Here is a 15,109-nt window from a genome sequence, read left to right on the forward strand (position 1 = left end):
AGACTAGAATAGTCACTGTACTGAAAATTTTATTGAGAGACATCAGAAGGCAGAGGTGTTAGGCGCTGGGCCAGAGTGGCACGGGCCATACTCAGGGCACCTTCTCTGGTGCGATGCCCACCGATGAAGCCATTGGCATGAACAAAAATGCAGCCAGGGATCCCGCTGATCTGGTCCAGGGCCTCATCCCGAAGACCCTGCCATTGCTCAAGCAGGGGCAGCCTGTGAGCAGAGAGAGCACACTGGAAGTGGAGCAAGGGAGAACTTAAGGGACAAGTGGGATACCCCAAAATGGAAGGATTGTGATAAGGAGCAGAACTGGGAACTGAGGCAGTGTCCATCAGCTGGGGAATGGCTGAACTAGTACTGTAAGAAATGATGATGGACATGATTTCAGAGAAACCTAGGAAGACTCATGAACTGAAGCAAAGAGATAAGCAAAATCAGGAGAACAACTTATATACTAACAGCCCTGTAAAGGCTTAAGAACCTTGAAAAAGCAATGACCAACTGATTCTGGGAGGCTGATGATGAGGCATACTCCCCATCACCTAGCAGAGAGGTGGTGGACTTGATGCAGAATGACTCATGCATTTTTGGACATGGCCAACAGGGGAACTTGTTTTGCTTGACTATATACGTTTGTTACAAAAGCTTGGTCTTGCTTTTTTTTTTCAGTGGGGGTATGTGTGTAGAAATAAGAAAGAAATAAAAGTTAATTGAAAATAATGGCTAAACAAAAAAAGGGTAAGGGGCAGTGAAGGGATATATAATTGGTTTCAAAGGCAACAAAGGGAGATTCTGAGCTTCACGAAGGTTGGACTGTGGAACCTGAGCCTCAAAGGACTGGGAAAGGATCTGAGGGTCTTCAGGGCCTTACCTGCTCTCAAAAGAGTGAAGCTCTTTTGGCACACACTGTACCCGCCATTGTCCATTCTGGTCAGGGTAGATCACGAATGCAATGGGCACTAAGGGGGTCAGCCCAGGTTCAAGATCAAACAAATGGTCCTTCCAGGGACAGCCACCTTGAGACAGCTCTATAATTTCTCCACTTGGGTCCACCTTTTGGAAGAAAGTGGGAGCTGGAGGTGGACTCGGGCTTCCTCCTCTTACTGCCATTAGTAACTATGTCTAATGAAGTTATGACCTCTCATAAAAAAATAAACCACCTGGGTTCCCATACCATCTCAAATGAGATATGTAAGGGGCTCAGCATAGTGACTGATATACAGTAGGCACTTAATAAGTGCTTTTTCCCTTACCTACCTGGAATCGGTTTGCCAAGGCTTGTTCCACAAGGGCACGGGCAGGTAGCCAGCTGTGCTTATAGAAATCCAGTCTCTGTAGAAACTCCTCACGTACTAGCTCCATGGCACGATGAAAGCCAGCCTGTGAATGGGAGATAGGCCAGCACTTGGTTCCCAAACTTGCCAGGAATGAATCATTTTCCTCCAATGCCCCTTACCTCCCCATGCCTTTCTTCCTACCTCTGTGTCCCGATCTGGCTGGTTCCAGGTAGGGTTAAGCCGGGCAACCCGAGCACTCAAAGTGGTGGTCAGGGCATATCGAGGCTTTCCTCCCTCGCACTGGGAGATCCCATTGTCTACCGCATCTACTTCCTCCACAAAATATTCATACATCTGTTGGAAAGGAAAGGGGTTGGGGGGGTGGGGTGAGTAACTTAGGGAAGGAAGGCAAGTCCCTCCTCAGTAATTTCAGGGAAGTCGCCTTAAGGGCCCAACCACCCTTTGTTCCAACAATTATCCCAGGTTAACAATGAGGAACCTTGAGGCTCAGAGTGGGTAGGTGACTTGCCTTAAATCACAGTTAAAAGAGTGGTAGAACTGAGACTGTGCCCATTACCTTTCCGGAGGCCTCAGGACAGTGATGTCGGGGACTCTCATGACAGACAGGCTATTAGTTTCTTATGTGAGTTTGTACAAGCTGCCCCACACCTCTCTGGGGCTCCCTGTCCCTGTAAAAGGGAGATAACACCTGCCCTACCTATTTCACACTGTAGAGAAGAAATACAGCAACATGTCTAAGGGCTTTGGAAAGTGCAGAATGAGGTTCAAATGTCTCTCCAGCATTAGTAACAATGCTGTAGCTCCTCTCCGTGTGACAGGATCTTTTAACGACCCCAGACAACACAATATGGTGAGAAAGGGCACTAGATCTGAAGCTACAAAGCTTGAAACATGATTCTAAAGCATGGACTTGTTTTATATTGGGCTTTCATTTCATGGAAGGGAATGTGGTATGGGTAACTCAGCACACTGGATGTTTCCAAAATGAGTTCACTTGTGGGGGGAGGAATGCAGTATTCTTTCTCATCATAATAGATGTATCTTTGTAGTAATAAATAGCCCTATATGGTAAACTAAGCCCTCGATAAAGCAATCTTCTCAAACAACCACCACAAAGCAGGCATTACAAGTACATCATTTCCATTTTACAGACAAAGAAAATAATGTTCATCATAAGGTGCCCCGCCCAAAGCTCCTGGAGAATCCAAGCTTTCTGACTTCAGGTCTAGTGTCCTTTTTCACCAGATCATCATGTCTCCTGGTTCCTGTACTGCTCAGGGCTGCACAAAAGCAGGCAGCAGGCTGGATGGACTCCTGATTTGGGCTGCTAATTTCGAGTTTCCTGAGGGTGCTGAGGGGTGTGTGTTTGCATGGGTGGGAAAGACGAGAGGGAAGGTTAGTTAAAGGCCAAAAGCTGACATACTTGATGCACCTCTGCATGAGAAACAACCATCCTTGTTTCTAAATTGGGCGCTGTTCTTCCCTTACTTTTCCCAAAGGCCCCTGGACCCAGCTGGGTCTTAGGATTTCATACCCAGCGCCTTTGCTATACCCCCGCACGGAGGCGTGGCACAAACTATAGTAACACGGCTGATGATAACGATAGTGCCGTCTACGTAACAAATAGCTTAAAACGGAACTACGACTTCTAGACCCTCTGTATGTGCTTTACATGCGATCTCATTTGATCCTTAAGACAATCCAAGGAGGGGGGCTACTGTGACCCCCACTTTACAGAGGAGCAAACTGAAGCCAAGCCAGACTTCCACCGCGCTACCCAGCATGCTTGTGCTTCGACATGCAGGGCAACAGACTTGGCTCGTCCCTGGGCTGGGTCACCCGTGGGGCCCCCCACCTTGTCATAAAGAGTATCCACAATTCGGTCATCTATACTGGTGTCCAGCAGCTGGGCCAGGAGCCTCTGGCCAAAGTGCAGATAGACCAGTCCCGCGCTGCTCAGCTTCGTCCGCCACGGCTTCCCGGGCTGCAGGGAGCTCATGGACTCGGAGAAGGACCTGGGGAAGGGAAGGGAAGGCGGGCTGAGCGGGGCGGGACAGCGTAGCCACTCGCGGGCCGGAGGGCCTGGGGGTGAGGGGGGCGGGCCTGCACCTCTGGTGATGGTCATAGCGGTGTCTCTGCGGGTCATACTCGCCGCCCACGTCCACCACCACGTCGCAGGTGGCCAGCAGCGCCGGGTCGCGGGTGCGCAGGATCTCCGCCTCCTGAAGGGACAGGGAGAGGGGGCAGGGGCGTGAGGCACCTCCCCACGGCCACGCACGCGCGCGCGGGGAGGAGAGAGAGGATGCCCGCCCCGCCCCCCAGGCCCCGCGCGGGGGTGGCCGGCTGCGGTACCCGGTACTCGGGCAGCAGCCTCAGCAGCGTGCACGCCAGCGCCTCGTCGCAGTGGAAGGTGCCGTTGTGGGTCCCGATGCGGGGCCGGCCCGGCGCCATGGGCTCGGCGCGGGGTCGCTTGGGGTACGGAGCGGGCTCGAGGACGAGCCGGCGAGAGGCCCGCAGCGGCGTGGAATGGGGCGCCAGGAAGAGGAGGTTGCGGAGGAAGAGGTGACCCATGCGGCACCCGGGTGGGCGGGGCCCGGAGAGTAGCCGGAAGAGCGCGCGCCACTTCCGCCCCGCAGCCGTTCTCGGGAGAGGCTCTGTGGAGCGTGGAAGTGCGTTCCCCGGCTCCCATCCTCGGCCCTACGGACACCACCCCGGCATCCCTCCGGCCCAGCTACGGGCACTTGGCTGGTAGTGGGGCGAACTGCGCGGCCCCGGCGTCACTTCCAGGACCCGGCGGCTTGACCTCAACCTTCCCCCTTTAACTCCCGCCCCCAGGGTCAACGTGGGGTGAGAAAAGCGACACGAGGATCCGGCTGGGCCCAGCGGGCACTTTTATTGGCTCTGTACACGTGCTCTGGGTCCGTTCCCACCACCACCACCACCCCCCCCGCCTCGGTACCCCTCCCCCTCCCCCCGTCAGGCTTTGGCCGCCGCCGCCTGGGACGCCCCCAGCGCGGTGAGCTGCTGAATCTTCTGGTTCATCATCTCCATGATAGCTGCAGGGAGAGAGAGAGAGGCACAAGAGTTAGGGGTCGGGCCAGGCCGGCGCGAGTCTAGCGAGACCCGGAGAGCGCCCCCGTGCGCCGGAGCTGGGTCTCCCGAGCACCTGCCCACCCCAGCTCTCCGTCGGCGGGCACTCTCCCAGGCGAGGGCGGAGTGGGGTTCTGGGGCCGAGGCAGAAGACAGCCACACGCCCTATGGCCAGGGGGAGTCCCCCACGAAGGGAAACACAAAGAGCGCCCACAGCACTGGGGGCCTCTTTCTGTTTCTGCAGGAAAATAGCAAAGGCTGGGTCAGAGTTTTAAACTGGATCCTAGGTGATGCCAATGTAAAGGTGAGCACGGAAAAAGAGGAATGACAACAGGCTGGAAAATAGGGCTTGGGATTCGGGTGAAAGAAGGCTGACGACTCATGATTTTCCTTAAGACGATTCTAGTGAGACTTTAGGCCGGTAGGGCTGCCTACTCAAGCAAAACCCTTAGGTTCACAATGCCCACGGGACAGGCCTCACCTGGAAGGCTGTGTGTGTTGGGTCAGAAGACCAGAGGATTTCTCCCAGATAGCACCAGGGGAACTATTAAGTCCCAGGGAGAGGCAGTCAGTCAACAAGCATTTATTATAGCCTACTATGTACCAGGCACTGTGCCAATCACTGGGAATGAAAAGCAACGAAAAAAAACCCAGCCCCAAGGACAGTCTAATGAAGGAGACAACAGGAAAACAATTAGGTACAAAGGATATATACAGGGTAAACTGGATGCTCAATAGAGGGAAGGCACCAGCATTTTGGGAATGATTGGGAAAGGCTTCTTGGAGAAGGACAGACTTTAGGCTGGTGTTTGAAGGAAGCTAGTGAAGCCCCAGGGAGAGAATTCCTGGAAGGGGCGGGGGCACAGAAATGGCAACAGGATGAGGGAGGCGAGGGATTCAAGAGAGGTTTAACTGGTTCACCACCCAGTGGTGCCGAGGCAATGGCCTGGGAAAGAACTAAGGCTGAGGGTGCAGGAACTGGAAGTCACAGTGAGGAGAAAGAACAGAGTTTGGAATGGCCAGGCCAGGGCAGATTATGATCATGAAGAAAATTTTAGAGTTCCTAAGACGTGGAAGTGGAACACTTGTGGATGATGAAAAGATCAATTATCTCCATATAGTTAGGCGGAGTGGCAGACAAAGTCACTGGATATGAAGAAGCTTTGGAAATGAGAGGTTTGTGTGTTTGACGGAGTATCAATATGAGTGATGATGTTCCCTAGTACGAGGGCAGGAGTTGGGGGTAAAAGATTATGAACCAGGCAATGAACCTTTTGAGGAAAGAAGGAACAAGCCCCAAAGGTCAGTAGATGGCAGCTACTAGAATTTTGGTTGGCTGGTAAACGTGATTTAAGTGAATGAACCCCAAAGTAGAGGAGGTTACTAAGTAATGGAGGTAGAGGGGAGCCTGAAGAATAAATGGGGGAAAAGGAACATTTTAAACACCCCCACTTCAACCAGGAATAGGAGACAAAGTCCATCCAGTACTGAAAAAGGTAGCCAGGCCTTGGTAAGCAAAAGAAGATGGAAGAAGTGGGAAAGGAAAAGGTTTAAAATGAAAGCAAATTTGTTACTTATGGAGCAGGCATCCAGAGAACAGGGTAAGAGGGGTGGTAGTTTTAGAATGTGACACAATGACTACCAGGGTGCAGCAGCCTTCAGGTCCGAGGAGCCCAGACACCCTGAGGTTCCTAACCCTCTATCCTAAGATGCCAGAGAGAGCCTTGAGTCAGAACTCTGAACCTCAAAGATCCACTTTGAGGTGGAGGTGAGTGTGGGAACTCAAGTAAACGAGGGCAAGACCAAGCAGGGCCAACCACACCATCCAAAAGTGCAGCAGGGGCAGAGCCTGGATCTTGTACAAAGCCCAAAATCAGAAACTGAGAAAGAGGTAAACCTTACCCAAGTAAAGTGAGACCCCTGAAAATTAGAACAGAACAAACAGAAATCAGTTATTCCATGTGACAGCTAGAAAAAAGTAAATGTGAGTAAGCTCCACAAAAATCTAATATAGTTAAAACCACACACACACACAAAAACCCAACTGGCCCAAATAAGGAGAGATAATTTAGGAATTATTGGACTTCCTGAAAACTATGATTTAAAAAAAGACTGAACATAGTACTTTAAAAAATAATGAATGAAAACTGCCAAGATCTATTAGAACAAAAGAACAAAGTAAAGACAGAAAGAATCTACCAATCTCACCTCCTGAAATGAGTCTCAAAAGGAAAAGTATCAAGAATTTGATAACCAAAATTCAGAACTCCCACATCAAAGAAGGACTACTACGAGCACCTTGAAACAGTTCAAGCGCTGAAGAACTACAGGCAAGGCAATAAAAGACCTGGCAGCTTTCACTAAAAAATGAGACTGCAGAATGTGATATTCTAAAAGGCAAAAGAGACAGACTTACAAGTAACAATAACTTCCTCTGCAAAGATGAATATAATCTACAGAGGAAAAAAATAAACCGTTAATGGAAGAGAGGATTTTCAAGAATTTCTGATGAAAAGACTAGAGCTAGTAGGAACTTTGAAATACTAACACAAAAGAGTCCAGAGAAACCTAGAAAGGTACATTTATCTCAGCAATTGGAGGGAACTCTATGATGTGATAATATGCTAATGCTTCCTGAGAACCTGAATTTATTCAAACAGCACAGAGAGTTCAGTATGAAAAAGAAGTCCTGTAGGTGGAATGGCTATTCTGAGGGGTTTTAAGAGGGTAAAGAGAAGACAAGGAGAACATGACATGTATAAACAGAGTGAAGTGAGTCCAACAAGAACAACCTTTATGCAGACAGCAACATTGTAAAGAGAAACAACTCTGAAAGACAAGAGCTTGGATCACTGCAATGACCAGCCATGTCTGGAGAGGCACAAGGTAGGTACGTATGTATGTACAAACAGACATACACACACTCTCTCTCGAACATGGTCATTTCTGTGGATTCTTTCTGATTGACTGCTTATTCTTAAAAGGTTTTTGACCTTACTTTTCTGTCTGTCAGTGTTAGATGTCCAAAGGAAGGGGGCCACTGTGATATGTTTTTTAATGCATAGAAGAGAAGGAAGGTCTGAGGAAAGCAGACAAGCAGGACAACTTTTAAAGTAAAGTGTAAAATTTACTACATCCTTTTAAAAAAAGCAAGCAGCATGAAATGGAGACCAGTCAATTCATATAGAATAGAACTCTTTCGTATTCTGCTGTGTGTATAGAAATGCTATTTTTTGGTGTTTAAATTCAGAATAAAAGTTTTTTAAAAATAAATATTGGAAAAACAGCCTAGGTTTATTAAATTAGGACCTCTTTTTGAACAAAGGAACAACGTTCTCTCAACATTCCAGATTAATTAGGGTGAAGGCAATAAGAGCTTTGATAAATGTTAATTCTTGTGCCTGCCCTCTGAGATTACCTTCCACTGTATATAACTTGGATGTATAATTCTTTGCATTTGCTGTTAAGAAATGATGAAGGGGATGGTTTCAGGAAAACCTGGATGGACTTGTGTGAACTAATGCACAGTGAAATGAGCACAATCAGTAGAACAACATATACACTAACAACCATATTGTAAAGATAATCAGCTTTGAAAGACTTACTAATTCTGATCGACACAATGACCAACCATATTTCTAAAGGACTCATGATTAAACATGCCATCCACCTCCAGATGGCGAGCTGATACTCAATGCAGACTGAAGCTTCCTTCCTGACACGGCTAATTCTAGAATTTGTTTTGCATGATTCTACACGTTTGTAATGGGTATTTTATTTTTCATGTCTTCTCAATGGGTAGGTGAAAGACGGTGGGAAAGAACTCTAAGCACGAAATTGAATTTAAAAAGAAAAAGACTTGAGGCAGGGGGGATATTAGAAGGCTCCTTTAATAGTTTTCATAAAAGTTAACGAAGGCCTGAAATATGGTAGTTTATAGCATCAGAAAGTGATAGATGTGAGAGAGATTGAGAAGTAGTATCAACAAGATTTGCCAGCTGATTAACTATGAGGGGATGAGAAAGAGTGACAAATCAAGGATCAATCAATCAACAGGCATGTATAAGAGTCTATTATGTGCCATGGAAAGTGACTTCTGGTTGTAAACCCAGATCACCATCAGGACAGCAATGCCTTCAAAAGAGAAGCAGGGGTAGGCTTAGGAAAAAGATAATGAGTTCTGGTTTTGGACATATTGAGTCTGAGATGCCTATGTGACAGGCACATGGAGACGTCCAACTTTGTTGGACAGTTGCCGAGGTGCAGAACTGGAGCTCAGGAAGGAGTTGATGGCTGGATATATAATTTAGAGAATTGTCTGCACAGAGATATAGCTAAATTCATGGGAGGTGATGAGATTACTAAGATAGTATAGAGGGAAAAAGAGGAAAAGGACCAAGAGAGAACCCTATGACACATCATTGAATGCAATTACAGCAGCTCCAAACTGACCTATTCAGACAAGGTGCTGATTCTGAAAAACGGGAAACAGATCCAAGTAGAGACCATGTTTCAATTGTCACCATTTCTTAGAGAAGCTTAACTGCTGTAATATAGCTCCCCACAATGAAAAGGCCAAGATGAGCCTTTAAACCACCTCAGCAAATAAACACAATGAGACATGGGAGCTAAGGGTAACAGCAGCTTAGGGTATAAGTTTATCTTCAAAAGCTACATACACAGGGCAATGGAAGATTATGATGTATTCATCCCTTGCCCCCTCACAAAAAAGGGCAAAAAGCAGTAGAAAGGGAACAAGCCTGTAGGCAGTTTGTTTTAAGAATGATTATAGTCACTGTGTGACTAACTTCATCTCGGAGAAAAGCTGAGAAAATGCACATCCCAGCCTTTCTTTGCAGAGGTAAGAGACTGTGGGTGTGGATGTGGATGTTTGTTTTTTTTTATTTTGGGGTTTTGTTTTGTTTTTGGAGGGGGGAAGGCAGGGCAATTGGGGTTAAGTGACTTGCCCAAGGTCACATAGCTAGTAAGTGTGTCAAGTATCTGAGGTCAAATTTGAACTCAGGTCCTCCTGACTTCAGGACCGGTGCTCTGAATAGAGCTTGCCACCTAGCTGCCCTGATGTACCAGTTTCTTTGCTGAAATCAATCCTTTTTTCTCTTCTTTTTGTAAAATTCCTTGTTACAAGGGATGGCTCATTGGAGCTAAGGGGGTACTTTCAGAAATGAAAGTGATGTAAAAAACAAAAGATAATAAAATTTAAATGCTTAGTTGAGTGAGATCAGGGAGTGTTTATGGATGAAACTACAACGAAGGAAAATAGGCATGAAATGAATCAGCTCTGCCTATGTTGCCTATCATGACCTATTTTCATAATTAATGATACTGAGAACAATGTATCTAGACTCAACCAAGAGGAACCGGCACTTCAGGTGAAGTCAAAAAGAGTGGCTGGACATGACCAAATATATACAGGACAAATCTTTGCAGAAGACGACACAATATTAAATACATTTACTCATCAATTTTTAAGATATCTCAAAGAGCAGGAAATTAAAGGTGACCAAAAAAGCAACTATGGACTCTTTTCTCACTTCTGTAATCTATCTATGAGAATTATTTCCACACAAATTGAAGGTAGCCTTGATGAAAACATGAGAAAGGAAAAAGCATTCAAAGATGATTTTTTATAGTAGACCCAACTCTTCAGTCACACAGACAGAATAGCACCTACCTCGGAGAATTACTGTAAAGATCAAATAATATGATGGTTATAAAACCCTTGGCACAGTGCCTGGCACACACACAGTAGGTATGCAAAGGTTAGCAGTTATTATCATTAATGGAATTAATTCTACCATAAGAAATAGTGACTATATAGAACTCAGATCTGAATGAATTACGAACTAATATAAAGCAGAACAGAACCAAAGTAACACAGACATGAACATGTTAGTGTAAAGGAAGAAAAACATTAAAATAAACTAGAATTCAATTCAATGACCAGTGCTGACTCTAGAGAACTGATGTTCAAAGATAATTCTCTTTAGTAGAGAGGTGGAGGACTACAGGTACAGAAAAAACCAGATATGGTCGATGGGATCGTCTATTTTTCCCAAGTTTAATACTTCCTTTACAAAGGAAGGGTCTGCTGAGAGAGTGGAAAATGACAGCAATATAAAAAAGCAAAACCAAAATATTTTCCAAAATGCATCTGACACAGAATAAAAAAAATGCAGCTTTAAAAGTTTTGTTCCTCAAAATCTTATAAAAGCGAATGCTGAAAACTATCTTTACATGTAATTGGGAAAAATAAAATACTATTAAGTGGGGGGAGGGAAAGTTCTGTTCCAACAAGATGTCTCAATGCATACACTAAAATCATACACAATTCCATGACAGATGCAATCATGGACATTTTTTTAAAAGTCCTCTGAATAATGACATCAAGTGAGACATAACAGATAGCTCACCAAAGGATAGTCAGTGTCAAAGTGCAATTATCTTGAAGTTCTCCAGAGGGTCCCATTTACAGAAGATACTGTATTGAAGGCACTGAACCCCAGAATGCAAAAAGTGATCTTTAATGAAAAAAAAAAAGCACTCAAGAGATAAACCTTGCAGTCCACTCAGGAAAAAAACAAGTAGATGAAGAATGAGTATTGCCCATTGAGTTAGTCTCTCAGTACATATTTATCTCATAAAGCCATTGTAGACAGCCCAAATGAGCTGGGCCCTGAAATGAACAGGAAGTTTAAGATTGGGTTGAATTATACTAGGGAAGCTGAACAGCACTTTCTGTAATTCCAAACTGTTCCCTGCCACAAAAGTCCTTCTTTTCATTGGCAATAGTTTCCAGATGATGCTGTGTGTGTGAATCTTGGAATTCTACAGTCTCAAAAGAATCAACATTCAAATGACGCAAAGTGCAGTGAAAAGATGAATGGGAGGCAAAAGCAGGGTGTGGCATATTACCAACAAAGTCTTTAGAATAAGAAGTTGTGTAACAGATGGATAGATAGACTGCTACACTGGCACCCTGGAAATATTAAAAGAGCCCAGTGAGTAGATCAGCCATGGAGAAATGGAAGAACAAAGACAAGAACTGTTCGCGATTATAGGGTGTGGATGGGTTGAATTTGTACCACAGCAAGAGCACCCATATTGATGAAGTCACAGGTCTTCTGAGGTATGTATGTTTTTTATCCTCCACTAAACTGGGACCACCCCAAAGCAGACACATCTCTACTTATAGAGGGATACTCAATATGTGGTAATTGCCCGGATAAGCACATATGTCACCCAGAGAAAGACAAAGGCAACAGAAAGATGGGAAGATAGTGATATGCCTGGAATCAAACAAAAAGGAGGTTCAATTGTCCTAGAACCCATGGGCTCACCCTGCTTCATGGCATGCTTCTCCTGCAGAGCGGGCTGAATTTTTTCCATCTGCTTAGTGAGGAAGTCAATCTTCCTCTTGAAGAAGTCTTTAGCATCATCTGCTGACTGCCAAAGGAGAAGAAGTTAATGACCCTCATGGACTCTCCGGGAGAGAGATCCCTACTGTCAATGATGCTATCTCCCACCCCCCCCACCCTCACCAACTTACCTTCTCTACATAGTAGCCAGTTCCTACGTCAATGAGAACATGTTCCACATCATGTAACTTCCCAGGTACATACATCTGAGGGGTGAGGATTAAGGAAAAGGCTAGTCCAGCCTGGGACACCTACACTTCTCTCAAAAGCCATGAAACACATGACGGTAAGCCAGGGTCTACCTGAAGCTAGAGTTGTGAACTTAGCACAGAGTAAAATGGATAGACGGGAAAGGTCAAGGAGTTCTCTGTGAACAGACAGCCCTAAGAACCCATAAGAAGGTGCCCTATAACTGAAAATTCCAACCCCACCTTTTCACAATCAAAGCCAAATCTATTTCTCGTCCTGAAATGTTAACTCCCATTAGCACTTGCAGATTGATAAAGGATAACTTTCCACAAGTCTATTAAATATATAGTTAGTGGATAAGTAGCACAGTAGATGGAGTACCAGTTCAAATTCAGCCTTAAGACGCTAGCTGTGTGACCCTGGGCAAGTCACGTAGCCCTGTTTGCCTCAGTTTCCTCATCTTTAAAATAAGCTGAAGAAATGGCAAACCACTCTAGCATCTTTGCCAATAAAAATCTCAAATGGGATCATGAAGAGTCAGACATGACTGAACACCACCACCAAATATAAAACCTGAGCCTCATTTCACAACTCACCAACAACTTGGCTCCTGATTTACATATATTTATCTATGAAGTTGTTCAATGTCTATTAGTCAACTATTTATCTTCCATCTGTAGTTATTTCTGTTCTGTTTAAAGAAATCTATTAGGCTACAGAATACAGGGATTTTTCTTTATAACCTAATTTATACAGTGCCCAGAATAGCCAATTGACGAGTAGTGACAATGTAAAGGGATAGTTAATCTCAAATTGTGAAATAACACACTATGTCGTCTTCCTTCCCTCATCTCTATGGCTCATATGTAATTTACTACTTATTTTATTATACTAATAAGCTAAGGGATGTTACCATATACTCAATGTGGTTCATGGACCCCAATACTCAAAGGGCCAGTATAAACTTGAATGAGAAAGTTGAATGAACTCTTTCCCTTTCCACTGGCTGCCAGAACTTAAACATCTGAGGAGGGCTCAGGTTAGATGATGGCAGGATAACAGAGCACCATATAAGGGAGGTCTTTTCTCAATCAAGCATGGAAAGGATTCTGCCGAAGGAACCAAAACCGTTTTCTAGATGGGGAGGAAAACGGCTGTCCCCAGTGGGAAGGATACAGAACTGGTCAATGGGACGAGTAATTCTTTCCCTGTGAAAGTAACAGAGATAAACATCTGGGAAAGGCAGTGAGGACTACAGACAAGACACTAAAAGGAAACCCAACCAGGAGTTTTTCCAGGCTGGACATTTAACTTGGAAGTCAAAACGTAAAAGAAATTGAAGGCCTTTGGTGTGAGGAAGGAGGCGGCAGAGAACGATTTCTGAATAGCTACTTCTCAAATTTAGGGTGATGGGTTAACAGCGCAAAACTCCATCCCTCGGAGGCTGCCTTGTTCTCGCCCCTCCCAAGCCCCAGAGCTTCTTCTGTTCCATCCCGCCCCTCCCCACCCATCCTCCAGAGACTGCCCTCCCCCCTCCCATCCCCGAGGCTGCCCTCTGCCCATCCTCCCCCCATACCCTCGTTGCTCTTGTTCAGCACATTCAGACACTCCTTGGCCTCCACATATTTGGTCTGTACAACCTTGAGCTGCGCGATGGATGAAGAGAGAAACTCCACCTCCTGTAAGGGGCGCGGGGGAAGGGAAACAAGAATGAGGAGGGGGTCCGGCGGGGATGGGCGGGGGTCTGGGGGTCTGGGGTCCTGGACGCCCCGGGGCCTGCCTCACCTGGTCCAGCTGGTTCTTGAGCAGCTCCAGCTGCGGCAGCGACAGCTCCGTGATGTTCACCGACTGCGCCATGTTGGGAGGCTGGACAAGGGCGGGGCACGCCAGGCGTGGGAGGCGCTCTAGCCGCACGCCGAGGGCGTCTCTATGGCAAGCAGAGGCGCCCTCCCCACCGGCGCTCTCTATCATCCTCGCCCGCCGGCCCCTAGTCCCGGGTTCCGCGGACCGGGCGCCCCTCTGCTGCTCCCGGTCCGGTCGCCCTGCTGGGAAAGACGAAGGACCGGGCCGGGGGCCTGGGAGGCAGCCCGGGCCGCCGGCTACAATGTATCCAGCATGTTGCTCTGTACTGTGCGGAATAGAAAGTGTCAGTACTGGGTCTAGATCGTGTTCGCTTCGACACGCGCGGGCATCTCCCCGGCTTCCCCAGGGAAAGGACCGGCTCTCTTAGGGTTTTGTAGCCGGAGAAAGAGGTGAGGCAGGAAGGATACAAATGGCCGGCAGCCTGGAAGTCCTGGGTTAGAGTGCTGCTGCGTAATAAGCGTCAAGTCATAGTTTCTTAGCCCTCTTGGCAATGCTCTAAGACTAAGGGGCAGATTTTCTTAGATAAAGGATTTCCTTCCCAGGGAGTTACCCTTGCTGGCGATAGCACAGAACTAGTCTCTATTCCCGTAGCACAGGGCTGTCCAAAATACACAGGCAACCGGCTGCAGTTCGATTTTATGCGGCCTGCCTGTGAGTTTTAATTTTCACAAACGAAAAAATAATTTGCATGGAATGCATATTAGATTTTTTAAATTCCATCACTAATAAATAATCTTGTTGATGTTAATTTTGTTTTTAAGCAGTATTAAGGACATATGCACCTATCTTTATACTGTTGTGTTGTCACTGTTTTGTGTTTGCTTTCCCACTTCGAGCCTTTGTCTGTCGTATTGATGATGCCCGGTCCCCCACTTTCTATTAGTGTACTGTATTTTTTATTCTGAGTACAGCCCTCCAATAATTATTTTATTTTAATGCGGCCCTAAGATAACCTAAGGTTGGACAGCCCTGGCCTAGCACACCAGGAGGCCCTTATTACTTGTTGACTGAATGCACTTTGTATCATATAATTTAGCCTCAAGAAGGGAAAGGTCACTATTCCCTCTTGCTGCAGCCTCCTGGCCCACCCACCTTGAAGGCAACCTTGTGGTATGAAAACACCACAGGACCCCCCTTTCCCCTTCCCACCAACCTTCTACAGTTTTCCCTCCACTCCTCCCCAGAAATATTTTCTGTTGGGAGAGCTAGACGCAGTAGTCTCTA

General features: G+C 46.3%; 2 protein-coding genes across 2 annotated transcripts; both read right to left on the bottom strand.

The window, feature by feature from the left end:
- Nucleotides 1-9: 9 nt before the first annotated feature.
- MYG1 (MYG1 exonuclease) lies at nt 10-3,979 on the bottom strand. Its single transcript, XM_036758533.1, has 7 exons — nt 3,660-3,979; nt 3,417-3,529; nt 3,163-3,322; nt 1,488-1,640; nt 1,267-1,389; nt 881-1,062; nt 10-222 (listed from the first exon to the last, which is right to left on the bottom strand). The coding sequence occupies exons 1-7, from the start codon at nt 3,876-3,878 to the stop codon at nt 30-32; spliced, it is 1,143 nt and encodes a 380-aa protein (XP_036614428.1). The 5' UTR covers nt 3,879-3,979; the 3' UTR covers nt 10-29.
- Nucleotides 3,980-4,175: 196 nt separating this feature from the next.
- Nucleotides 4,176-13,888, bottom strand: PFDN5 (prefoldin subunit 5). Its single transcript, XM_036760927.1, has 6 exons — nt 13,808-13,888; nt 13,599-13,701; nt 13,199-13,230; nt 11,965-12,039; nt 11,756-11,861; nt 4,176-4,363 (listed from the first exon to the last, which is right to left on the bottom strand). Exons 1-6 carry the CDS (start codon nt 13,877-13,879, stop codon nt 4,284-4,286), a joined length of 468 nt encoding a protein of 155 aa, XP_036616822.1. The 5' UTR covers nt 13,880-13,888; the 3' UTR covers nt 4,176-4,283.
- Between the last annotated feature and the right edge of the window lie 1,221 nt (nt 13,889-15,109).

Source organism: Trichosurus vulpecula, chromosome 5 (assembly GCF_011100635.1).
Source record: "Trichosurus vulpecula isolate mTriVul1 chromosome 5, mTriVul1.pri, whole genome shotgun sequence".
Taxonomy (NCBI): Eukaryota; Metazoa; Chordata; class Mammalia; order Diprotodontia; family Phalangeridae; genus Trichosurus; species Trichosurus vulpecula.

Bases quoted from the DNA above. Each gene is read 5' to 3' on its own strand.
- MYG1 (XM_036758533.1), bottom strand. From the start codon at position 3,878: ATGGGTCACCTCTTCCTCCGCAACCTCCTCTTCCTGGCGCCCCATTCC. The intron at 3,530-3,659 runs GTACCGCAGCCG...CTGTCCCTTCAG, and splicing joins GGCTGCTGCCCGAGTACCGG to GAGGCGGAGATCCTGCGCAC. The intron at 3,323-3,416 runs GTGCAGGCCCGC...TCCCTTCCCCAG, and splicing joins CGCTATGACCATCACCAGAG to GTCCTTCTCCGAGTCCATGA.
- PFDN5 (XM_036760927.1), bottom strand. From the start codon at position 13,879: ATGGCGCAGTCGGTGAACATCACGGAGCTGTCGCTGCCGCAGCTGGAG. The intron at 13,702-13,807 runs GTGAGGCAGGCC...CGCCCCTTACAG, and splicing joins TCAAGAACCAGCTGGACCAG to GAGGTGGAGTTTCTCTCTTC. The intron at 12,040-13,198 runs GTATCCTTCCCA...CTCACCCCTCAG, and splicing joins TCGTCCCATTGACCAGTTCT to ATGTATGTACCTGGGAAGTT.